A 27616-nucleotide genomic window follows, 5' to 3' on the forward strand; every position below is an offset into this window, starting at 1 on the left:
CTTGAGATGCTAGATGAAGATAGCAGCCTAGGAGGAAAGTATCATAACAAGCATAACCTTGTATATATTGTAAGCGTGAGATGATTGGGAAGCTATGCCTAACGTTTCTTCATGCTCCAAGCATACACGAAACAAGTGCTCTGGCATAAGTTTGTCATCCAAGATGGGCCTAAATACATCAAGGTCTGAAAAAGAAAAATAGCTAATAATGAACCATCTATACCATGGAATTAAAGAATTCGTAAGCATCACAGAGATCTCGCAACTGACCTTTCATAATTTTGGCCCCCAACCTATATGATTCCAAGAAGGAGCATATTTTATCTTCTTTAGCCAGAAAACAAATGCCAGGCTGATATCATTCCAGAAACAAACAGTAACAAGTCATAAGTTTATGTAAACAGATTTTGAGACATAATAATATATTGCATTCCAACAACATAGCAGTCAAATTAAAAAGGATTATCCTAAACACTGAATAACCCATGACTGACTTTATATGTTTCTTTCCGAATTAGGACAAAACAGTTGGAAGGTTAATACTGGACTTATTGTAGTAATGTCCTTTTCGTCTGATAGGACTGTAATCATTCGATAAAGATTGAGTGTTGCTACCAACTTGAGTTTCTCCATCATTTTATAAGAGTAAAATTGGACATTAGATATCAAAATTCCATAATGCAAAATCAAATACTTTTTTACTCTTTTAGCACAAAAATGAAAGTCAGTGCTATCAAGATGGTTTATAACACTGAGGCTCTAAATCTTGTTCACTGTGAAAAATATTAGGTGATAAAACTAACTATTCTAACACAAGAAAAATCCAATAAACTAGTACAGCAAGAAAAACCTCCACCTTGTAGAATCATTTTCTAGCTACTGATAGAAGAGTATATGAGAAAGATGGGGAGAAAGAGAAATGAATGGATTTACTTTTACAACGAGACCAATTGATCCAAATAACTGATCATGGACTTTTACCAAACTCTTCAAAATGGACTCTGGAATAAGGTCCCATTCTTCATCCATATTTTCATCCTCTTTAGCAGGTTTCTTCTGAAAAGCAGAAATATTAAGAATTGGGAACCAAGGAGAACCTTAGCAAGCAATTAAGAAAAAAAAACTTGATACCATTTCGATAAACTCCTGTTCCACTTTGTTACTCTCAGATATAAGACTCCCATCAGAATCCAACTGACTGAGAGGAGATACATATTCGTCCATAATATCTTCTAGTTTAGTTAAACGTGGTCGGAACTTAAAGTATTGAGCTTCATCACCTTCCTTGGCTTTCAATTCTGATTTCATACTCATCCATAGCTTTGAGAAGTGATCAAATGTACCATTCAACAGCTTGGAAGCAAAGGAAAAAGAATCAGGTTCCTTGTTCTTAAAGCTGCTCAAAGTTTTGAATAATCAATTAAAACTAAAGAGCCTACCAGGAAGCAGTTCTCGCCCATTATTCGTGAATAGGAAATTTTATCAGCTGTTCGAATGAGAACAACATATTGAATTGTATTCTCAAGCTGTAGAGGTGAATCCTGTTACAAAGGGTGCACACTTGAGTAACACAAGAATTAAAAATGTTATTCTGGATTGACAAAACAGAAGAACCTAGAAACCTCAATGATAGAAAAGCAAGTATATTACCACTTTCTCTGGATTAATCACACTTGAAGCATTAACTAACTTTTTCAGTAAACCAATATCAAACTCAGGTTCACTATCCTTCATATTTACAGGATTGGTCCCAGCAAGCAAGTCTCTGGGAAATTGCATAAACGAATAGACTTCATCCTGCATCGCAGAGTATTTGAAAATGTGAATAACAATTACTGGAGTACTAATTTAAATGTCACAAACTTGATAAAAAAAACCCATAAAGTAAATGTTGGACTCGGGCCTAGTAAGTATTTAAGCAAGAAAATCAGAAAAATCTAGTAATACCCAAATGAGACAACACTTATTTCTGAAATTGTTTGTTACAGAGAAATTAGAACTTAGTATATTGAAAAATTGCACCAAACACCTACCAAGATCTTCTGAATATCCTCTCCATCAAGCTTCTCCAGATAGTCTCTTTCCAGAGCACTAGATAGAGCCAGTGATAAACCCAACTTCATTTCATAAACAGCTACTTGAACTGGTTGAACTAGGTCAATATACTCTGCATACTCTTCTGATAGTCGCTCAATGAATGAGGATGATGTAGCCTGAATACATATCAATGGTTGAAGCAGAGAGCCAAAACGCCAAAACCATATAACAAATATACATATAACAAAAACAAACAAATTGAAAATCTTGGCTAAGCATGTGGTATACCTGCCAGTTGCATGCCATATCAACCATTAATGGGATATCTGTCTTGTGTTTCAGATTCTCCACCAATGCCATACAGGATGATAGAAGCTTGCTAAAATCAGCACAAGCTGATCGTAAGTTCCGATACCTAGAAGGTTCAGGGCGAAACACAACCTGTAAAACAATAAATTGTGTAAAAGAAATGTCTTTTCAAAAAGTTGCTTTAACTATCACACCGATAATAAATCATTATACTCAACAGGAGAGACTTTTGATAGATTTTCAAGAAAGGTTCCAATGTGCAAAAAGAAAACATCTATACAACTACCCTAAAATAAAATAAGAAAGTATGTGAAAATTAAATTGGTGTTGGAGTATATATATCGCCTGAAAAAAAAAATACTGCCAAGGAATTATTGGAAATATTTCTAACAATATGCCAGAAAATGTATTTTTTTGTAAAATGTGATTAGATAACTAATTTGAACATTATGGATCATAACCAGAACGATTAGTGACCCCAAAAGTATCATGATCCAGATATGTATCACGCTTAAAATGAACAAAGCTTGACTATAATTTCGAATCTTTAGTATTGACAATCAGCCACCAAAGTCGGCCAGGAACAAATGGAAACTACTAAGAATGCATACCATAGCAAACCCCATTCTCTGATAAAAGTGTCATGACGATAATGATGCAAATAATTAGCATATGGTAATATCCATGACAGCAGGCAGACTTTTAAAAGTAATTTCATCCCCCATATATTCGTAGAAAGTGAATTCTACAGAGAACATTCAGCTTCTGTTTATTGTGTTCGTTGGATGAGACAATGACAAGACATGAACAACTAACAAAAGTCTATGTGAGTTACCTTCAAGTCAAACAAAGAGTTCATAAATTTAGCTTGTGTTTTATACTATAGAAGGTAAGTTAAAAACACGACCTTTGCCCGTAATTTTTTCTCTTCCGCCTTGAACTTTTGCAATGCAATCAATCTCTGATTTTCATCATAAATCATTAAGTTCCTTCCAGATAAGCGTTCACATTCTAGGCGGACCTGAAGATATTAAAGTAATGGCAAAGAAGAAAATTTCAAATTTCAAAAAAAGCCTAGTCAAGCATGGTGATCAATGAGGTGCTAAGTTACTGCACCAACCAACAATGTTGACAGGAACATATCATTCACCAATCAGAGGCATTGGTAATAAGTGAAACAATATCACAGATGAAAATATCCAACTTGAGTAACAAACATTGAGTTAATCAATTTCTTTAAAATTTGCAAGATCCGTTTACATGTTTCGAAGAGAGTCATTTATGACGGTATAATACACATTATAGATGTCAGATACCGTGCACTGGAAGATAATTTCTACAATATGATAAAATAGGAAAACACATTTAGCATGCTTTTAAATGTCACTGGGACAGGTATAATCCCTCTGATTCTAGCAGATCTGAGTAGCAGCATGGACTACTACGGACATCTTTCCATAAACTCATTCAGCCTGCTTAGGGCTTTTAAGAGTGGTCCACACATGGCTTTCAACCTAAACCAAATCAAAAACAAAGAAGTTACCCCTTGAGGGGCTCAGAACACTTAAGTTTGATGTTGTGCCTCATATTGTTATCTTCAAATGAAGGCAAGAAAGAACCAAGGAAGAAGAAACGAAAAAGAGGAAGACCTCAGAAATGCTAAAAGGAGGAGATATGGGATATGTCACAGTTATTTAAGTACAAAAAACAACATAGATTATCCATTTCATGGAAACAACCAAAAAATACACCAGTACCTTCATTTCAAGGTCAAGGAAGGAGATCTTATGTAACATATTTGAATGTTTGAACGAGTACTGCAACACAGGATCAGGACCATCTTGGTTTAGCAGATGAAACCGTAGCATGCCAATATGCAACCATGCACAACCGATGTTATAAAGAGAATCTGTTCAAGAATGCAATTAAAGTAAGAAAGCAAAAAAAACCATCAAAGCAAGCAAATATAAATAAAGAATATTTCTGAAGTAATACGATACTAAGACAATAAATTCTATATATTTGAATTGCATAATGTTCTCAGTTCTTGATCAGGACAGACCAGAAGATGGACTCTTGATGTAAAGTTCCCTGAGCAAAGGTTCTACAAGTGAATCCACAAGTGAAGTCAGCACAGCATGATTTGATGATGAAATGAGCGACTTCAGAATCTCTATATCTTCATGCTGGAGCAACAAATATGACAATTAGAACTTAAAACTCACATCTTGATATAAATCAGGAATTAAGCTAAAACAAAAAATTTTAGAAAATCGAAACTAAGATGGGTGGATCAAGTCAAATGTAGATGCAAACAATAAACGTCGCATACATTGCACATGGGGTATGGCCTCCCAAGACATAATTTAAGTTATTTCCATCTTGTTAGTATTTTATTCTGTTTTAAATCAGGTTAAAAAGAACAATAGTATATTTCAAGAACTTTGAACTTGAAGATACTTTCAATTGTTTTAGTTCTCCATCTTTTCTTAGATATTCTTGAGTGATCTCGGAGTGGATATGTAATAGTTTTGAGACTATAGATCAATACATCATTAGACCAAATCAGAAACCACCACAATTCTGAATACTACAGTACCATGAATCAAGACACTATCCTTGGATCATAGTTTTAAGGGGGTAGGGGGATAATTGGACTTTTGTATTGAGTCATATATCAAGACAACATTGGATTTGCAAGCAGTCTCCTGGCATGCCAATTTATTCTTCTCATAATACTATGACTCTTGGAAACCATTAAACCGACAAATACAATGCAAATACTTAACCTGCATTCATGCTACCACAAAAATAAAAAAAGAACCAACAACCAAAAATATATCATCAGATATTAATTTAATTATAGTGTCAAATGAATTTTTGATAAAACCCATTAGAAATGAATATTTTCATTTTTCTCCAGTAGAAAGACCATTAAGACAAACAAAGAAAAAACTATGTAGGCACAATCACTTTGGAGTAAGCATAATTTACTGTTTCCACAAAGTCATGATACTTTGATCTGGAAATTGTTGCCAGACCAATTCACTTTATAATACATAAATAGTTTCTTTAAAACCTAAAACGAAAGGGCCTCTGTTCCAATCTTTGCATCTTACATACTGAAAGAAGCTGTCTAAAATGTGATTCATCCAAGTCATTTTAGCATTATTGTCAGATTTCCTAGAGTACCCGACCACAAGCACATGATTCCATAAATAAAAATCTTAACATGTGATGAATTTAATGAAGAGATGAAAAGACAACTGCTTTGAGTTGCAAACATAATATCAAAAAGTACAAATAATTATACAACTGCTTTGAATTGGAAACGACTTACCCTTGTACCACTTCCAAAAGCTGAACAAAGAATTGATTTGATCTTGCTAAATACATCTTTGTCAAAATATTTATAATGCACATTTATGACCTGTAACCATCATAAAGAAAAATAATGAAACATCATGTATGCAAAGCACCAAAATCAACAAAATAGATTACCTGTCTGAAAAGAGAATCAGCGACTGAGTGAAGAAAATAAACCATATCTCCTTGCAATAGTCTCGCTTGCCAAAGACTTCTTGAAGCAACTCTAAGCTTCAAACAATGAACATCATAGTCCTTAATAGACGAATTACTTTGCCTGTAAAACAGAGAATATCATGCCACTTAATTTTCTAAAACAGTTAAGATCGTGTATGTAACATACAATAAAAATTCAGATTGTTGCAATCTTTACAAATTTCAAAATTCAAAGAAGTAATCAAGAAAATAACTAGATGTAAATATCTCATGGACGTCACATGATAAAATGCATTTTAAGATCCAGAAAGTTAGCTTGAAAATTATTGACACATCTGTGCAACAACGATATAAAAAGCAGCAAATATAATTTTATAAACTAATAGATGATTCTACAGGATCTTGTCGATTATCACTGTTCTTGATGGAAGCACAAGGAGGCAGGATTCGTCAAAATGGCTCTTTGACATCTGCATGAAAAGGTAAAAAAATGATTGAATGATAGGATAGAAATATCATATTAAGGAAAAAATCCCAAGAAACATTAAGTACCAGGAACTGTTTCGAGCAAAAACTCCACATGGAAGTATGAAACTTGAACCACATGTCCAGAAGAAAATTGGCAAGCTCTCCATGAACTATTAAAATTTTCATGGATCAAAGAACATGAACAGAAAGTTAACTTACTGTGATAATTAAACAATTTTAGATAAGTACTGACAATGTTATGGCAAGTTCACTCACCTGAACCCATCGACTTCCATGCATCTAGAATCCACAAAATCATTTGATGAGGTGTAAAATCACTAGGTGGCCTTGATGACAAGTTCAGCGAGAAATTCAAAGCATGTACAAGTCGATCAGATGATTTAAGGAGAACCTAATGTCACAAGCAGAGAGAGAAGAAAAACAAGGGTCAACATAAGAGAGAATGAGAGATGAAGACAGAGAGTTCACGAAGCAAAATACACCACATCAAAGTGCAACAAAGAGAAAAGCAAAAGTATGACCAAGAGAAACAAAAAAAATAACAAGTAACAACAGCATAAATATCATTATAGTAAGTAAGACTTCTTGAGATAAACTACTATGTTACCAGATGCAGTCATGTTAAGCTGCATATGGCATACCACAAATATGTTTACATAATTGAATGATCTTTGGTATATTTTTTACGTAAAAATCAACTTTCAACTTAACGCAAACAAGAATCCATCCAATCATCTATAGATGATGAAATTTTATCTCTCAAAGAGGCAACACATTAGATTATCTGAACAGCATTTGCTTAGATTGAAAATTATGATGCAAATGGTGTGGCAATATCAATACGCAACTAGGATACTCTACTGCTTTCCAAGAAATATACAGATACACATGGCATAATGGAAAGATTAGTCGAAGGTAAGAAAAATTTGAGAAAAAAAGATAAAAATAACATCAAACAGATCTTCTGATCATTTGTTGTCTCCTCTTCTTGAAAACAATGTTGACAAATGTGGATGATGATCATCATAAGGAACTGCTTACCTGACTTATAGGAACTGTACTAGAGGGCTGCTTGACACATGTATAATGGAATGTGCATTCAAAAAGAAATCAAATTGATTCAAATTTCAAACCATAGTTTGCAATACCGTACCGCTCGGAAAGGGCGGTATATACTGGTCCGATAGAGGACCGGTATAGGCAGTACATCAGTACACCTTAGTGTACCGTATGCCGATACGCTCAGTACAGCTCAGTAGATACCATACCGACAGCTGATCGGTACACCAGTTCAGTATGGTATTCAGCATGGTTTGCAGTACCGGTCCGACAGGCTTCCGGTACGCGGACGGCCTGTTACCGGTCTGGTACTGTAGCAGTACTGTAGCAGTATAGCAATGCTCGACACGCCTGAATATACCGCTCGGTACACCTAGGTGTACTGAGCGGTATACCGTACCGTACCGGTACCGAGCCCAGGTCGAAACTTTGGTACGGTACGGTATTGCGAACCTTGGTATTCAGAACCTTGGTTGAAACATGCATCAGCTAAAAACTACTGGATTTTTATAAACAACAAAAAAGAGAGCAACTGAAGATTATAAAGTGAGATATTGCAACAATCATAGTCCTCAAAATGCTAAATAACTAACTCATTATAAAAATTACTGGTATCCATTCTGAAATTGAGATCTTCTAGTAGCTTCTAAACTCAATCATATGAAAGAGCACAGAAGTGTCAAAGACTTATTACAAGGCCTTATGAATGGAATACAAAGAATATTAATTGACTGAGTTGTACATGCTAAATAATTGTTGGACCAGGACAACTGTAAAACGACCCAACAAAAATCCTCCGAAATTAATCAACACTAAATTCTTAGTATTTCAAGAATAATATTAAAGTGGATACCTCCACAATTAATATGGAAGCTGGTCCATTAATATTTGTTTTTCTACCATAAATTCCTTTTCTTTTTCCAAAATTAGATATAGATCAACAAAATCTTGAACTAAGCACCATCTTAGAAACTCAACAATCAAACACACAAAGTCCACATTATGAATGCACTGGTCAGCCAAGAAAATAATTTAACATTTGATTACAATCATAAAAACTAGTTGAAAGAGTATAAGAAATATGTTTTGTCACTAAAGCAATGGGTTCCATTTATCTTCGTCTAGATTTACAAATGCAGGTCAAGACAACATGAGAAAGCAAGGAAATGAAGATAAAGTAAACTAAGACCTTACCTCATGAAGTTCAGAAGAATCTACCAGGGTACTTCTAGATAATTCATTAAACAACTCTATATCATAGGAAAAACTCATGACATCAAACAACGGAAGTGTCACCAACCAACCCTCAAAGCCAGGTTTCCTACATAAATCCTGCAAACAGAACGAGCAACAAGTAGTTGAACATCTCACTGCTGCAGCAGTATCTTTTGCAGCCGAGCTAAAAACTAACTCAACATTTCTCCTTTCATGTTCAAAACGTTGTAAAAGCCCCTGTAAGAAAGAAAAAGTAAAGTAAAAAAATCCATTTTAAAATCAAAATTCTACAGAAAAAACTTCATTAGCAGATACCTGATATAACTCATCAATCTGGTTCACCATGTTGACATCATCCAGACCACCCTTATTTCCAATATATGATGACATGCAAAGGGCTAGAAACATGAAAAAAGGTCAAAAAATTAAAGTCAAATGCAACACAATTGAGCTAACAAAAATATAACATAAATAACTCATTTGCTCAAAAAGAACAGAACATGGTGAATTTCATGAAGGATCATATGAAAACTCTTCTGACACAGGACACATTATGAGAACTGCATATGACAATGTCTTGGAATGAGCAATTTTAATATGCTGCAAAAGACCAAATTCTAAAATTTTGATACCCTTCAAATATACTTATGGTGAATACCCAAAATTAGGTTTCTAAATAGCAAAATATCGCCAGTAAAACTATCGAACATTCTCAATATCACTAGAAGATAAAATGTTAAAGAAATCCATAAATGTGTTAAAGACTAAATACAATCTACTAAAGGAATCTATCCACACAAAAAAAAAAGCAAACCAACCAGACAAAAATCAAAGCAAAATAAATAAGAACAAGCATTGTTTCTCAACAACCAAAAATTTGTGTCCGATCATTCACATCAAGATTTAGAACTCAAATATCTTGTTGAACATCAAAAGTTGTTGGGACTTCAGCGGTGTTCCAGATTTACTCCAAACTGAGAAGTGACAACTAGAAAATACAGGTAGCAAAACTGACAAAATTATCTGGTTAAAGAGAAAGAGGGTATATATTTTGTTTCTTTCACCTTATAATAATCCAGGAATGCAAGATCAACTAATGCAGATATTCAAATTGTATATTTAAAGATAAAAGTATCATGCTATTTAAATGGCATTGGACTTTACTAAAAGCCAAGGAAATTTACTTGCGTTGCTTTCCAGGCATATAAATTCTCTCATTGTGATGCTGCACAAGAAGGATCTCTTTTATCATTTCTCATGCATTAAGATAGGATACATAACATTACTTTTGTCGAAAAATATACAGTTAATTCAAGAGAAAAGAAAATCCCAACTAAGAGTATGAATGAGGGAGATGTTTTATATACAGTCTAGTATTATACTACAGGAACCTAACTAACGAGGTTTTAAAACTCAACCGTACCATGGACTGATATTTATATGTCCTACCAAGTATTGGAATTGAAATATACAGCTTGACAGCAATACAATATTGTTCAATTTTAGTTTTTTAATTCAACAATACCGGGGTGTTTGTGTATATTGACTGATATATTGGTACCGTACCAGTTTAATAAGTTAATGAAACTGGTATCAGACCAAGATTTTAATCTTACTACCACTTAAGATCAATGACTTGTCAAACAAGAAAAATTATAATGAAAAGTGTTGATCTAATATTCAAGGTTCACCTTACTGGTATATCGACCACCCATCAATGCGATATCTACCGAGGTATACCGACATACGGTATGTCAATATGCCTAGGCGTAACAACAATATGCTAAAACTACTGAAAATAGCTCCTAAAATTATTGAAAAATAGAAAAATAATTGAATTAGGATTTTTAAGTTAAAAATAAATATAATTTTAGTAATAATTTTAGCAAAAATAATCTAAATTAGGAAAGACTAGTGACACATCTTTTTCAAGCTTTGTGGAGCAACTTTATGGTACATTCCGAACCTTCCTTCTGTTAATATTGAATTATCTATAAAGAATAATTTGAATTATTAAATTATTTTTAAAATAACTTAAACTTTAAGATTCAAATAAATCAACTACTCAATCAACGGATATACTTGATTTTACCGCCAAAAAGAACGACGAGACTCCATGGGTGGTGAATCAAGGTCCTCGATCCTATGTATCCATATATCAATTTGATATGTTTGTCAGATTCACTCTTGAAAATGATCCCAAAGCATAGTGTACTAATACACCATATGTCATTGATGCATCGATATGATGATGGTTGCAGTCTGATCGTCATGAACCACATATGTCCGAGACAGCTCTTGAGGCAAGGACGTTCGTGGCATGTATTGGTGTAGAGCATGGATTGGAGAATGTCATAACTTCTACTTCCGCCACTGATCTACTACTCTGTATCATAAGATCGATCATCGTACTGCTACTCGGAAAAATATGCAATACAGCTCGATATAGTGAACCCAGTGATTTCAATAGGCGCTCGGGCGCTCGCCTAGATACTCAGGTGAGGCAAGGACAGGCCCAAGCGCCTCTCTTTATTTCCAGGCGATGCGCTTTAAAGAGGCGTCGCCTCGGCGCTCGCTCGAACCCAGGCACAGGGCGCTTCGAGCGAACGCCTGGGTTAAACCAAGCGACCGAACCAGCGTTTTAGGTCTGGTTCGATCTCTGATGCTTTAGTTGGTTTAATCGAACCAACTAAAGCACCGATATCAACGCGACTTCCCCAACCCTAACCCTGCTCATCGTTCACGCTGTCGCTGCCACTGTCACCGCTCCCGCTCCAACTGCTCACTGCTACTGTTGTCGCTGCCACTATCGCCGCTCTCGCTACTGATGCTGCTGCTCGCTGCTACCACTGTCGTCGCTCGTCGCTCCCGTTACCGTTGCTCGCTGCTACCGTTGCCACTGTCACCGCTCTCGCTGTTGTCACTATCATTGTCGCCGCTCCAACTGCTCGCTGCTACCGCTGTCGCTGTCGTCGCTCGCCGCTCTCGCTTTTCTCAATCAGCACCCTCGGTCTTCCCTTACACTTTTCTCTTCTCTTTCGACAGTATATTGTTAATATTATACTAGTAACAATATTTGTATTTATTAGATTAATAATATATTATTTTGATTTTAATACTGTTAATTTTTATTTATTTGAAATTATTGTTAGGTTTCAGGATAAATGGCAAGTGTACAAAGCAACTCAATATTGTCTCCAATGGCATCAAAAAAGGATCCTACATAAAAGTATAATTATCTAAAGGATCCGAAAGATCCTAATATAGCAACTTGCATGTTCTGCGATAAGACTACTAGAGGTGGTATTTTTCGTGCAAAACAACATCTAGTAGGAAATTTCAAGAATGCAGCAGCTTGCAAAGGTGTCCACTTGAGGTAAAAGAAAAATTGCTGATTTATATAAATGAAAAGAAGACGCAAAAGAATGAATCTTACGGGAATTTACCAGAAGACAATGTTGAACATCTCAGGGATGAAGAAGAAGATAATTCTATGAGTATTAACCCAAGTGGAAAAAAAGTATACAACAAAAAAGGAAAAAAAGTTATGAGTACTAAGAAGGGTAAAAAAGGACCGATGGATCTATATATGTTTCAAGAATCACAGAAGAAACAAGGGCAAGCAGGAGGCTCAAAATTTAGACAAAAAAATATAAGTGATGCTTGTGATAAATAAATAAGAGAAAGAACAATTCAGCACATTGCTCGTTTCTTCTATCAGGCTGGTCTTCCCTTTAGTACAACTCGTTTAGACAGTTTTAAGGAAATGATTGAAGCTATTGGAAGATATGGTGCGGGATTAAAACCTCGAAGTTATTATAAGATACGAGTTTCATTGTTGCAAAAAGAGTTGCATTATACAAATGACTTACTAAATGGTCATAAAGAATTATAGGCAACACATGGTTGCTCTATTATGTCATATGTTTGAACTGATAGGAGGCACAGGAGTATAATTAATTTTATGATTAACTGTTCTTTACAGACTATGTTTGTGAAGTCAATAGATGCTTCATCTTTTGTAAAATCTGAAGAACGATATATGATTTACTTGACAAGTTCGTGGAAGAAATTGAAGAACAAAATGTCATTCAAATCATAACCGACAATGGAAGCAACTATATATTAGTTGGTAATATTTATCTTTTGAATTTTTTTTATTTTTAATTTTTTTAATTATTTTATCTTCAGTTAAATGTGTTAAAACCAAGATATGCAGTACCGAATGGTATCGCCCGATACGGGCGGTACGTACCGGTCCGATGGCATACCGGTACGCGGACCGCCCGGTACCGCTACAGTGCTATAGTATAAAAAATTATAAAATAGTTTGGTACATCAAAGTGTACCGCTCAATACGTCCTAGTGTACCGCTCGGTACACCGGTACCATACCGTACCGAGCCAACCTCGAAACACCGGTACGGTACAGTATTGCATACCTTAGTTAAAACTCTTAAGTCTTTTTATTTTTTGTTATCCTTTGTCTCAGGTAAATTGCTTGAAAAAAAAGACAATACTTATATTGGATTTCATGTGCGGCACGTTGTATTGATTTAATGTTGGAGAATATTGGAAAGATCTTAGACATCAAGAAAACCTTAGAAAGGATAATTTTTATTGTTGGATTTTTTTATAATCATACAGGGGCTTTGAATATGATGAGAGAATTCACATGAAACAAAGAATTAGTGAGATATGGTGTCACCCGATTTGCTATTTCATTCTTGACATTACAGAGCGTGCATCGTCAAAAACATAATCTAATAAACATGTTTACCTCTGAGAAATGGGTGACTAGCAAATGAGCAAAAGAAGCAAAAGGAAAAAGGGCTACTGATATCATCTTAATGGCATCATTTTGAAATCATGTAGTTTATATATTAAAGGTAATAGGCCTTCTTGTTCGAGTCCTTCAATTGGTGGATAATGAAAAATAAGCTTGCAATGAGATAAATTATGAGGCTATGGATAAAACAAAGGAGACGATTAAAAGATCTTTAATGAAAATGAAAAAAATTATGAGAAAATTTTTACAATCATTGACGAAAGATGAAATTGTCAACTCCATCGTCCCTTACATGCAGCAGGATATTATTTGAACACTGCTGCATGTAATGAAAATAAAGGTAATGGGCCCTCTTGTTCGAGTCCTTTGGTTGATGAATAATGAAAATAAGCTTGCAATAGGATATATTTATGAGGCTATGGATAGAACAAAGGAGACGATTAAAAGGTCTTTTAATGAAAATAAAAAAATTATGAAAAAAATTTTACAATCATTGACGAAAGATAGAATTGTCAACTTCATCATCCCTTACATGCAGCAAGATATTATTTGAACCCTGAATTATTTTATAAGATTAAATCTGATGGGTTTGATGTAGAAGTTTTGGATGGGTTATATCAATGCATTGCAAGATTAGTTTCAAGCCTTGAGGTGCAAGATAAGATTATTCGTGAATTATCTTTATATAAAAATGTCGAAGGTCTTTTTGGAATTCCAATAACAGTTCAATCCAGGACAACTACGTCTCCAGATATTAATAATTTGATATAATTAATTTCATCTATAGTATGTTACTATGTTCTTACTAATAATAACATAAATTTTGCAACTGCATGGTGGAGTCTAATTGAAAATTTCATCCCGAATTTGCAGTAATTTACTATCAAAATACTTAGTTTGACATGTAGTGCTTCGGGTTGTGAGCAAAACTGGAGTGTCTTTGAGCATGTAAAGATCATTAAATATTTTTGTTATAATTTATTTATTTATTTAGATAGATGAATTAATATATTTTTAAATTATATAACATGACAGATTCACTCAAAGAGAAGAAATCGGTTGGAACATCAACGATTACACGATCTTGTTTACATAAAGTATAATCAAGCTTTGAAAGCTCGTCATGATTTATAAAATATAATTGATTTAATCTCATTGTAAGATAACGATTATTCAAATGAGTGATTGGTGAGAGAAATGGATGCCAACTTGCAAGATGCCGAAGACGAGCTTGTATTTGAAGATGATAGATTGGCATGGGGAGATGTGGCAAGAGCTTCAGGTGCTGAAGAATTACAAACATATACAAGACAGATGACAAAGCGAAAAATGAATGCAAAAACATCAAGCTCGGCTCCTGCTATTATTGAAGACATAGAGAATAAAACATATTTTGATGAAGAGAAAGGACAAGAGGAAGAGGACGAATTCAATGAAGATGATTTGTGTGAAAATGACGATAATATTGATTATGATGAATGACTTGGATGTAAAATTTTATTGTTTTAAATTTTGAAACTTTTTGTTAATATGACATTATGATTTTGTACCTTAGATTTTCTTAATTTAATAACATATTTTTATTTTAAATTTTAAATAATTATATTTATTAATTATATTATATATTTTTATATTTTAGCGCCTTACTTCGCTCGGGCGAGCCACTAGCGCCTCGAGCGTTTTTGGACTTTGACGCCTTTTGGCGCCTAGCGCTATTTAAATCACTAAGTGAACCCTACTAATATTAAAGTCAAATTAAGCTATATAGATAAAAACAACTTCACAAGGCTTATTCTTTCAATGCTTCCACAAGTTTTCGAAAGCTTCACAAGGTAAATCCTAGTTACTAAGGTTGGTGAGGGCAATAATTTCAATGTTTCCTGTGCAATAATTCCGATAGGAAATTATCCATAGAGGCTTTGGAAAAGGTTTACTTCCTCATAGGAAACATAAGAACATTGAGATCCTACCGTCAACAACAAGTGCATTGAATCAATTATTTAGCAACTGTGCTTTGTGCAACAGCTCAGATTTTAATTCATTAAATAAGTAGACCTATTCATTTATGTCCTAGGGAAGGAAATATTCTTGTTTTGTTTAGTTTTATGCTCCAAGGACATATTCATGTTCTCTATCACAGAAAAATGAGAGGAGCACACGTAACCCAATCACCAAGGGATATTGCTATCTAGAGAACTTGTAAACCATGTGAAATAAAGCTTGAGTATGCTAACTTGACATCTTAAATCGCTAAGGGCAACACCCTTGATGGTCCTACTCTAACACTCTTCCCTGATGTTCTTTCAAAGTGTTCTTCCTTGAGTCATACTCTTCTATCTATAGGCACCTTTATATTGAATCCGCTGACACATCAATCGGATCAGTATAACTCATCATCCATCAGCATTGAAGCACCAGAGAATAATGATGACCAAACTAACATAGAATTATCCTAATGAGTAAAGTCTATAATTACAATATCAGGAATGAATCTTCTTTTTGTTTTTGTGAACTGATATTCTAAGACTTCACACACATGAAGTTGAAAGGTGAATTTATGCATAACTTTTATCAAATCATTTTATCAAAGGCATCCACACTTGACAAACCTGGCCTTGTAAATGGATTTCATGCACTTCCATCTCTTATAATGAAGAAAAGTATGAGACGACTTACCAACAAAATTTAACTAAAAAAGTGTTCTTGCAAAAGAAATCCAAGTCAGTAAGCACCTTGTAGCGCCAGCTGTCGAATATCTAAATCGGATGATAGAACAGTCTTCATGATCACAAGATTATCTGCATGATCATTGCAAATTATTAATTTACTACATAATTGCAATTAAAAAATGTAAAGCCAAATTGTGAAAATTCATACCAGTAAAATTTAGCCTTAATAACTTGGTCCTCGTCCAGACCACATTACAAAATGTCAGAAGTTGCTGCATCTTGTAGAAGACATCAGCAGATGCTGGCAAAAATGGATGACCTCCATAGCGCCATAAGGTGGGCTTTTCCATGTGAAAAGTCCAAATTGGAATATGGTTCAGGTTATGAATCTCAACCTAACCACAAACATAGTTAATGAGAATTCCAAAATGGATTATTATTCAAGTTAAAATATCTCAGCCTATCCACAAACATAGTCAACCAATATGAATTTTTTTTTAAAATAAACATAATTATAATGCATGAAATTTACATACTAATATAGATTCCACAGCTTTTGAGAAATGAGGCTGCAATTTCATAACTTTCTTCCTCAGAAAATTCCAAGTTACTGACGACAAATCATAATCAGATGCGTTGATACTCTTCCAGAACAGCATATGATATTCAAGAAGCTCAGCATATATTAGTTGGAGTTTCTCCGACTCCACAATTACTTCAAGTACATCAGCTTCCAAGCATCTCAGAGTGTTCAGCACTGGCAACAATAAATACTGCAAAGTCTCTTCACCACATGAAGAATCCCTTTCCATAGTCCATTGCTGATAGGTAAGACTCAGCAATCTCACACAATTCATTGCATTGTGTAGATATTCATGACAATTTTTCAACATCGCCTCTGAAGCCAATCTAACTACCTCCGAAGACAACACTGGTAGGGGCCTAGCACTAATATCAATCTTATAATGAGAAATTACCTCCTTCCAACAATTGCGAATGTATTTCCAAATGGAATGATCTCTTTCTTTTTCAAGAATATTCAGAAAAGAATTAAAAAAATTGCAATATGGCTGCACCTTTGAACTGTACCATTTGAACAATAAAACATATAATGCAACATCACTTTCTGTAGCCTGCTCCAGTGACCAGTGTGCAGCAAAGAAAAGCATCTTATTGGCTAGAGCCAAGTCAAACTGTTCAATATCATTTGTAACCTTGACATCATGCTCGCAAAGAAGATCTGGAAACAGAAGATGACGAAGCATATTTATCGGTAAAACATAAGGCTGGAATTCCTGGCTCATGCATGATGGAAGCATTCCATAACAGCTCATATTAGCTTTAAATGAAGCACATTGCGATGCCAAAAACTCCAAAAATATGCAATTTTGTCTTACACATGTCTCTCTTGAGTACCACAACAAATGTCTCAATGTGAGAGGAGCTGGCCATCCTCCTGGCAAATGCAAGGAATATCCAGACAGCTCATTGAAGCTGTACCAATCAGTATCGGACAAATAAGAGAGTTTTGCTTGCATAACCGCTTCCATTCCCTCAGCTTCACCCAAAGATGACAAGTACGTGTGCTCCCAACTTAGTTGGAGGCTCCATTTGGGCTGGTTACCCTTCATAAGTAACTGCTGGAATAGCTGAACCCAGCGTGTGAGCTCAAGAAGAGTGATACGCACACCAAGACATGATCCTGTACTTTGAACATGCATATGTGCCTTGCTCATTGCTAAAACCAACTTGCTACAAGGAATACCAGAACAAATTAAGAACCTTTTCACATCATTTACATTGATTTCCTCGTCTTCTTCTTCATCAGGCAGCCAAGTTGGCTGCATTAGGAATATTTCCACTCCTCTATTACGCATAGCCCTAGAAACCTCACCGTGCTTCGGATCAACAGTAAGAAACATTTGAAATTTTGGATGGGCATGAAGTACCAAAGGTTTACCATCAGCAAGCCCACACTCATTGATTGTGATAGAACCATTGGGCTCCACCAATGAATTGATCCTGTCGAGAACCTAAGTTTGATAGACAAAAAATACAGTGTCAAACCATAAGCTTAAAGAACACATTCAACACACTTCGCAAAATTAAGAAGTGAAAGTACAGCCAACAAACCGTGGGATTGCAAAGATTTGCATTCTCCAGAACAACCCATTCACCATTTTCGATGGCTTTAATCAATATTCCAGATACCCATTCAAAATTAGCTGATGGCTTCATTGTCCCTTTTTTCTGTATATATAACAGAGTTTTTACCAACTTGTTTAAATCATTTGTTGACCATGAAACAGGTAAGTCGAACATTTCCAGATCATGCTCCAGCTGTTGAATAATCTCAACCAATAGATTGAGTGAGCTACATAAATCGTGTTTCCACAATCGCGGAAATAGCGAAGTTGGATGAGAATTGCAAATTTTCGATGCCAGAAATGCAAACCACTTCGAGAATAAATTCCTCCTTTCATTAATTAAGCCCTTCCAATCTCGCTCCAATCGTAGGCCAAAATACTCATTAACATATCGCTCAACCTGTGTGATGACATCTCTATAGCTACGAAAAGAATTGTACTGCTCAAAGCAACCAAGTAAGTCAGTGACATCAGTTCCAGAAGAAAGATTCAACTCATGTAATACATTTCCAGTGAGATGAGCAAGTAAACGAATGAGTGATGTTTTCCCTGATGAATATGGCCCAACCAAGATGCACAACCATTGCCGCTGAACACAGTGAAGAACAGCTTCTAAGTTATGCAAAATGCTTGGCAGTATATTTAGCTGGCTTTTTAATACTTTTGAAGGTTGGAAATGGTTCCTTTCAACACAAGCGCTTCCCAATATCAAATAATTAGGATTGACATGCACTTTTGGAAACTGAGTAACTGATGGTTTCACCCCAAACACCTGTGTGTAAAGCTTCATGACTTCATGGCGATCAGCCACAGTCCGCATCCTTTGAAGGTATACAATACTTAAAAACCTGTCCATAGAGGCTTCCTTTGAGGTATCTGCAAGTCAAACCAAACATTTCGGAATATCGTTAGCCAAAAAAATATGAATGACATGTTGCAGCACATTATAGTATTACTTTTTACTTAATTAACAATTGACAGATAAGAAAGATCAGAAATTTTATAATTTATAAAAGAAAAGATTGCACCTTCCATAATCTGGCACGATCGCATCACATCACGCAGATTGAACTCCCATGGAGAACCTTCTTGACCATACTTCCGAGAAATCATAGTATCCTCATGAAGTCGGTTATTAAAACATATAAGCTTTGTAAGAACTGTTTCAGGAACTGATGGATATTGTGATCGACAAATGAAAAGATAATCATCAGCATCTAATTCATCAACATACACCTGTAATACCATTGTATAAAATGAATAAATTGTTGTCTTTCAAGAAAAAAACCTGTGCACATAAAGATTCACATCACAAGCAACACTGAGATGATGATTTTGTTCAGTTCATCCTACCTTGGTGAATCGATTGAGAAATGACTTGGGTAGACATTTCCTGCCACCACCCTGATGTGAGGGGTTTTGGCATGCAAAAACCCTAAATGAAGGTGGACATTTAAAGGTCAATCCCAGCTCAGGGATGAAGACCTCAGCACGATGATCTAAAATAGCATTTAAACCCTGAAATTCCACAATTTTGCATCAGCAAAGAATGATAAATGACATGACAAAAAAAAATCAATTGAATCAGATAAGGAAAGTGCCTCTAAAACAGACTGTGGAGCAAGATTAAGTTCATCCAAAAGAACCCAACTTCCCTTCTTTAAAGCCTGCAATAAAATATATAGACCTTAATAAAATAAGTTTCATACATAAAGCATCAACTTTGCCAAGAAGAAATTAGGTTCCCCAACCTCAAGAAGTATGCCATCACACCAAGAAAATTCCATTCCAGTATCCCTTTGAATAGGCAAGTCTGATCCCAAAAGATCCATCATGTCGGTCTGGAATAAGATTATGAGAAACCAGATGACAGATTTTCTGGAAAAAAAGTAAACCACATCCACACAGGCAACAGGTATGATTTATACCTGCTCGGAAAGGTTGATTCGCACCACAGAATGTCCTGAATATTCTGCCAACGCGACTACTAAGCTAGTTTTTCCAACACCAGGACTTCCTTCCAACAACACTGGATAATGTTGTACTGTTAGCTCAATGATGTGTGAAATATAAAGAGAATAATCCTCACATAGTGGTTAGTAAATTGTCAAGACAACTACAGACCAGGCTTTGAAAGTTGCATTGCACGTAAAACCCGCAAAACATTCCTGCTCGTAGTGGGTGCCAGGAACTCAAACCCCTTATGCTTGCACTCATTACAACCTAAAATGAGACATGTCAGAGAGATCTTACAGTTTTACCACAAAGAAAATTCCACAAAATCAGACCCAATGCACGAGATGAGAAAAACTAAACTTATTTTCATTTATAATGATTCAATATTACCTTAAAAACAAAATTCATTATCCAAACTAAAAGTTCCAATGGAGACAAGCAAAGAAATTTTCATCTGGACAGGCAATTTGACGAGCATAAAGAAGGCACTTACACTTGATTTTTTTTTCTCTTTAATCTTCTTTTTTCCATAATGACCAAAAGAATATTGGATCCAAATCTATGAATTTAGATCTAATTAACTAGGAGACTGCTATTCACAGATCCATTCAATTTTCTCATAGAATTTTCAGTTGTAGATATAATGTAGTTATTAGGCCCAGAATCCACGATTGAGAAAATTTTAATGTCTATCCAACCTTAAACTTGATTTTAGCTTTCAGTGTTTGTAAATAACTTACATTTCAACAACATGTAGTCATTATAATTCTAAGGTCAGCCGACAGATACCTGGACTTTCATTTGAATTGACTAAGTTGATAGATACATTAATCCACATTGAAATATAAGTTGGTAGAGATACATTAATCCAAATGGAAATACAAGTTGGTAGATGTTAACTTATATGTTAATATTTTACTGCAGCCAATTCTGAATTCAGCACTTGATATCAAGGTTTTAAATACAAGACTAGTCCAACCAGGTATTGGTATCAAAACGAACAGCTCAATACCGGAAGATATACTATTCATTTTTTATTATTTTATTCAATGAGGATAAAGCACTACAGGTATATTGCTCAATATGCCAATATAATACCAGTCCAATAGATTGCCAGGCCTATATCCAAAACCCTATTTCTTGTTGCTGCTCAACTGATCTTCCAACCACAGTGACTATTGGTATTTGGGAATTACTGAGACTCTGGAACAAACGATAACTGAAAATCTTAAAGTAGTTCTTCTATAGACTCAACCTTGTTAAAAACAATTCAAGATCACAAATCGTCAAAATGAGATGAATGGCAGGCAGAGTATGCATGAAGCATTGTTTGCAGAATTCACAAATACTTTAAAAACCATAGACGGACATGAGATCCCGCTACATATAAAGAAAAAAAGGCCAGTGAAGTTAAAAAAATTTATATTAAACTGGTGTTAACAGAACCTATCAATCAAGGGTCATAATTTTGTGCACTGATACTGTACTAGTGTACCCACAGTATATACCAAAGTTTGGAAAAGCAGGAAAAAACTGAATAAAAAGAAAAAAAATATACTACCTGGTAAAGGGACTATACGGTGCTGTACCGGTCATAACAGTCAGTTTATCCTGGTCTGCGTACCAGTAAGCAGTGAATACCGGTTGTATCAAACCGTACCAAGTGATATTGCAAAGTTACTATTAATATACAAATTCCTACAGTTGATCAAGAAGATGACTAGAAGCATCCAAGGAGCAATCAAACAGAGTACATTCTGAATTTTAGATCTATAAAAGCTTGGAGAACATGAAACCTAGTGCCAGCATATTAGGCAGGTCTTTCAATGTTAAGTGTCATAAAAAATATAGTCAACCTCACGGAATAGATATATTATGCCAAAAGAAGCAAGAAACCAAAACTTGACACCAAAAGAATAGAAGGCATAAGAAAAAGCGTAACATAGGAAAAGCAATTTCAAAGTTCCATGTCCACAACAGAGTCCAAATAACATTATAAAAGTATTATTTGACAAGTTGATCCAAGGCAGATGGAGATAGAGTAAAATACATGTTCAGTTAACGAGAAGTGTGAGTATGAGATCAGATGCTTTACAGCTCAACATCATGTTCTCATGATGATTTGTTATTGAGAGGACTTGTAAGTCCAAGAGCTGATGACGCAAGCCAACTCCTTATCTTTTTTATGTTGATTTGAGATTTGAGTACTATCTCCATTTGAAATATAAGGTCTTAGTTGTAACATGCCGCACAATGCATCAAGATGCATCAAACGAAAGTGAACTAGATAACTATGCTTAAAAGGAAAGGTGTTTTTTTTTACTGAAGTTGGGTGCCTCACTTAGATACTAGTGCAGTAAATGCAATATAAAACATTACAAAGAAGATATTAAAGCTAACTAAACCAAAAGTGTAACTAAACCAACTATAGTTACCTATAGAAATGTAAAATGGATTGATGCCAAACTGTTCTTTTGAATCAATGTTATTGCAAGTAAGAATGCTCATCTGCTTTACACCATCACCCCAACCATAGTTTTCCAGCTTGGTAAGTTGTGAATCAACCAGCACCAATGTGCTATCAGCCATCTGTTATACCAAAAGATAACTATCTAATTACCAACAAAATTTGCTACAAAACCAACAATAATATTAAAGAACTGGAATGATGTGAATAATGATGTTGAATTCAGCAAGCAAACATCGGCCTAAAGAATTGAACATTGGTGACGTGCAAACAATTTAGACAGTCGAGAAAGCCCTGGCTTCAAAATATGGTTGATCCAGCTTTCTATAATTTAACAAAGAAGAATAGAAATGTCAAGGATGACAAAAGGATGAGAGGCAGCATGGCATTGACATCGCCAAGGAAACGTGTGGGATTGAGGCTTTTCAATAAATTTGACCACTTCAGATGGCATTTTTATAGCACATATAAACAAGAATTCAAATATGAAGCCACTTTGCACAACCAATGTTATATAACGGTGAAGCTTTAAATTATAAAATAATTTTAAAAAAGCATACAAAGAGTTAAAAATATCAGCAAACAGTATACAAGCAACAAAGAGGATATCAGAAGCACAGTGAAAGTTCTGCAAAGAAATATATAAAATTTTGAATAATGGTCATAACTAAATCAATGTATATAGGGATGACCCAATGCATAAAGCCCCTGCCAATGCAAGTAGGGAAAATAGATGTTGACAAATGATACGATGAAAAAAAAAATTCTCATGAGAAACATTGTAACTAAGCTTACACAACGGTGTACATCTGTAATTCTCGATATCATAGGCAAAACACATCTGATTATATGCATGGACTAAAAAGATATACAACAAATATTTTATACATGGAATTGACAAAATGTAAATATATGCAGTAAACAGTCACACTTTCACCTTCAATTCTCCTACAAGAAACAACAAAGAGTCCTCTCTCAACTTCTTGGTATCATGTTTTGAAATATTTGTCCCTGTGAACAATCAAAATGCAAGATCAATCACATAGAATGCAATATTTTGCAAAGACTAGTACATAAAATGTTTCACAAGCAGTCGAAATGTGACTACTGCTTAGGTACATCCATGGAATAAAATCTCAGTTGTACTGGTCAGTAAAAAGCGGTATCTTCCAGTACAATGGTTAACAAATACGTGGACTATGCAATTTTGTATATCTGACCTGCAACCGAGCTTAGTAAGAGCACTGTACAAGACCATGCAGTAATTTAAATGGTACCGAGTCTTATTAGATGATAAGCCTATAGCCCATTGTATGTATGGGATCCCTCTTTTTTGTTCTAAGTCCAAACATCTATAATTAGCTGTCCTCGCTTATTCCTCGACCAAGTCCTCCTCTGCTGCCGCCGGATAAGCCTCCATCAAGTCTCAGTTTACTTCCCCTACATCCATGACAAGGTCACCTTTATCTCCATCAGGCAAACCCTCAAGTGTAAGCTTTCCTCCCCTCATATCTCTCTTGTTCTCTAACTCTTCCTATTTGTTGTGGTCCAACCAGTATCAACCCATATAAATACACAATTTCATCCTGGTAGTGGACCAAGATTTTAATCCATACCAACATGATAGAACATAATGGAATCCATAAATATATTTCATAAAGAATAGGCATATAAAATTGATCTACATAGCAACACGATGTGAAATTAATTAGCAATCACAGCGAGCAAGACAGATCAAATCATCAAACATCCAACCTAGATTGCATCAAAGCCAAAACCAGTGGTGTCAGCAACTACCCTATACCACTTATATATCATGCTACATGAAGACAAGAACAAGAAAATGAGAACCACACACCACAAGATCTGTGGGCAGTTTCTTCATAAATATTAGAGAACCTTCCTACAAAGAGAACGACATCCATCACCAAGGAAAAGCACCAAGTCCAAAGAACATGCTGTCATCTAAATTATGAATCTTCATCTATAAGTTAAACTAAAACCAACAAGACAAGCACATTCCATGCACAGCTGACATGAGCTATCAACAAAGCTATAATAAACAAACCTTACAAATGCTGTGTCCTGAGCTGGTTTCATGTCCTATTCAAAAGAGTAAAGCAAATAGAGAACATTATAATAAAGTTCACTAGAATGAGCATCATCAATTATATATATATATATATATATATATATATATATATATATATATATATATATATATATATATATATATATATATATATATATATATATATATATATATATATATCATTATGAACAATTTAGATCTGTGTTCTCCTAAATGTTTGCATAGCAGATGATGCCAAATTATGAATGTCTGGCATAATCCTATTGTACTAAACCAAAGACAACCAAACAAACGCAATCAAGCAGAGGTCAACCAAGGATATTAGTTCATGTTCTGGACCCTGTGCTTGTCACCACTTATACTGTGTAACACCACTTCCAACAAATCAGACTCAGCTTTAGCCCTTACAATAAGCTTAAAAAAAGTGAGGTACGGTATACAATACAAGCCATGTACAGGTTTGTAGTCTTTATAGGTGTACTGGCATACAGAGTCCATAACACCTAAGGCCCTGTTAACATCAAAATCAGGTATACCAGCTCATATAACACAATTTTAGAATCCCAAATCAAAGCATCATGAGTTAAACTGAAACAAGTTTTCTTTTTTCATTTCTTTTAAGCCCCTCAAAGAAATTGAATATTCATAATGTCTCCAATGCAACGAATAGCATTCAGTCAACCAAGGATTTTAATTTTGAATAATACCGCCTGCTATCGGACAGTATTAGCCTGGCTACGATGAGGGAAGAAGAAGCGTCAAGGGAGAAGAGGGAGAAGGCGCTCGAAGAAGAGGGAGAATTGGGAGAACCTCAACGCTTTCTGATCCGACGCCGCCCTTCCTCAACGATCCCGTTCCAGAAGGTAACGGAGAGGCAGCGCCTTGGCTTCTTATTTTTCGCATTTATCGCCAAAGGCCGAAGATGCCTGCGACCTTCGCCGAAGGCGTCTGCGGCCTTTGACGCCTTCATTGAACACCATAGATGAGGAGGCCTTCTCCTTGTTTGACACAACGAGGAGAAGTAAAAGAGGCGACATCGCCGAGGCAACGTACGCCTCCTTTTTTTTAATATATATATATATATATATATATATATATATATATATATATATATATATATACACACACATACATACATATATATATACATATACATACAAATATATATACATACATATACATACATACATATACATATACATATATATATACCAAATGGTATACCCTAAAGTACCACTCGATCCGCCTGTACCGTACCTTACCGAGCAAAGCTCAAAACGCTGGTACGATACGAAGTTACGAACCTTGGGCTCCATAACCTATCAAGAATAAACTGGTTGGTTAATTCAAAAGTTACAATCAAAACTAAGTGCATATCAATATGGGAACTTATCAGTATGGTCAATTTTATGAAATGGAACTCCTTTGGTACTTTCATGTCTCAAGCCACATGTTCTATATTTGCTAGATCCTTATATCAGGTTGAAAAAACAAGACGTAAAAAGAAAGCATACATAACCTAACATAGTAGTAAAAAGCATTGAAACTCTAAGTGTTTGCATAAACTGGTTGGTTAATTCAAAAGTTACAACCAAAACTGAGTGCATATCAATATGGGAACCTATCAGTATGGTCAATTTTATGAAATGGAACTCCTTTCGTACTTTCATGTCTCAAGCAACATGTTCTATATTTGCTAGATCCTTATATCAGGTTGAAAAAACAAGACATGAAAAGAAAGCATACATAACCTAACATAGTAGTAAAAAGCATTCAAACTCTAAGCGTTTGCAGGTATGACACAATTATATTAAGAAAGAAAAAGGAAAAGTACCCAAACTTAGCCCATCAAGTAAAACGAGAAATATTCCATGGAGAAAAGCATATATCGGTCCAAGATTTTGCTCAGCAACATTCACAAAAGAAACCCATGATAATAGATCTCTCACTGTAAGAGTTCTTCCAATTTGCAACTTGTTCAACCACTGACCTCAATGACAAAAAATATCAGGTATTAGATCAAATATGAAATATAGCCTGATCCAAATAAAAGCAAAGTAATCGAATAAGGTTTTTCCAGACAAAAAAGGAAGATTGGAACATTAGGGATCAACTTACTTGTTCATCAATAATTCAGTAACATACATCAAGCCTCACATGTTAAAAAATGAGACAAACAAGAATAATCTCTGTTTAATTTTATGATTAAAAGCCACCATTGCCAAACAATTATAGTTAGAAAAGATTTTTGCCTCAATAAAAGAGTCTTTCCTCGGGACACATTAGAAGAAAGTTCACAATCAACTTGCAATCCAATCAAATCTCATCCAAATGAGACATGTCATCCTAACTTAATACAAAAAGAAAATGTCAAAAAATATGAGGGAGAGCAACAATCGACACATTGCATGGGCAAGTGTATGTCGATACATCTCCAAAGAAAATAAGGAATGGTATGGGGAGAACAAACTTTGGAATAAATCAGAGAAGTGGTTAAGGCAAATATTCAACAAAAAACAAAGCCCTCAGATAAAAGAAGCTAATGTGGAAAATTTTAAGAAAATGGAAAGTTGCTATCAAGCTTCTTGAGATCCAGACCATCAAGGTACTTTAATAACCAACTATAACTCAGGATGAGAAGGCGAGCAAGAGATCTGTTTGATACCATCAACTTCATACTCATAAAAGCAGGCACCACCATTTTCCAAACGAAGGGCAGAGGCAGTAGTCTCAAAAGAAAAAAGTAAATGAGTTCCTAGACAATAAGAGAAGGAATCTCTTAAATAGTGTCGTATTTGCCCAATGTCAACAAAAATTTCAAATCCTTCCTTTGTTGACAATGTCTTTAGGCCAAATGATTAAAACT

At 35.0% G+C, this 27616-nt stretch overlaps 1 protein-coding gene across 3 annotated transcripts in view; it reads right to left on the bottom strand.

The window, feature by feature from the left end:
* The window catches only part of LOC135583213 (midasin-like), a 63423-nt gene that overhangs the window by 12973 nt on the left and 22834 nt on the right, over window positions 1-27616 (bottom strand). For 2 of the 3 annotated variants that reach the window (XM_065173798.1, XM_065173785.1), the window contains exons 24-54: window positions 26585-26735; window positions 23596-23669; window positions 22627-22780; window positions 20360-20458; window positions 20164-20264; window positions 19987-20076; window positions 19837-19902; window positions 19589-19753; window positions 19264-19471; window positions 18222-19111; window positions 16625-18121; window positions 16297-16483; window positions 16152-16217; window positions 8947-9029; window positions 8611-8868; window positions 6613-6748; window positions 6421-6506; window positions 6265-6338; window positions 5848-5989; window positions 5687-5776; window positions 4409-4532; window positions 4104-4255; window positions 3254-3367; window positions 2326-2478; window positions 2034-2213; window positions 1651-1797; window positions 1440-1541; window positions 1132-1353; window positions 934-1056; window positions 271-352; window positions 58-185 (exon numbers count right to left, since the gene is read on the bottom strand). In XM_065173798.1, coding sequence (XP_065029870.1) covers window positions 58-185; window positions 271-352; window positions 934-1056; window positions 1132-1353; window positions 1440-1541; window positions 1651-1797; window positions 2034-2213; window positions 2326-2478; window positions 3254-3367; window positions 4104-4255; window positions 4409-4532; window positions 5687-5776; window positions 5848-5989; window positions 6265-6338; window positions 6421-6506; window positions 6613-6748; window positions 8611-8868; window positions 8947-9029; window positions 16152-16217; window positions 16297-16483; window positions 16625-18121; window positions 18222-19111; window positions 19264-19471; window positions 19589-19753; window positions 19837-19902; window positions 19987-20076; window positions 20164-20264; window positions 20360-20458; window positions 22627-22780; window positions 23596-23669; window positions 26585-26735 — 6144 coding nt within the window. The remainder of the gene's footprint in view (window positions 1-57; window positions 186-270; window positions 353-933; window positions 1057-1131; window positions 1354-1439; window positions 1542-1650; window positions 1798-2033; window positions 2214-2325; window positions 2479-3253; window positions 3368-4103; window positions 4256-4408; window positions 4533-5686; window positions 5777-5847; window positions 5990-6264; window positions 6339-6420; window positions 6507-6612; window positions 6749-8610; window positions 8869-8946; window positions 9030-16151; window positions 16218-16296; window positions 16484-16624; window positions 18122-18221; window positions 19112-19263; window positions 19472-19588; window positions 19754-19836; window positions 19903-19986; window positions 20077-20163; window positions 20265-20359; window positions 20459-22626; window positions 22781-23595; window positions 23670-26584; window positions 26736-27616) is intronic. The other variant, XM_065173789.1, reaches the window with a different exon arrangement.

This window comes from Musa acuminata, chromosome BXJ1-4, assembly GCF_036884655.1.
Source record: "Musa acuminata AAA Group cultivar baxijiao chromosome BXJ1-4, Cavendish_Baxijiao_AAA, whole genome shotgun sequence".
In the NCBI taxonomy this organism is placed as follows: domain Eukaryota; kingdom Viridiplantae; phylum Streptophyta; class Magnoliopsida; order Zingiberales; family Musaceae; genus Musa; species Musa acuminata.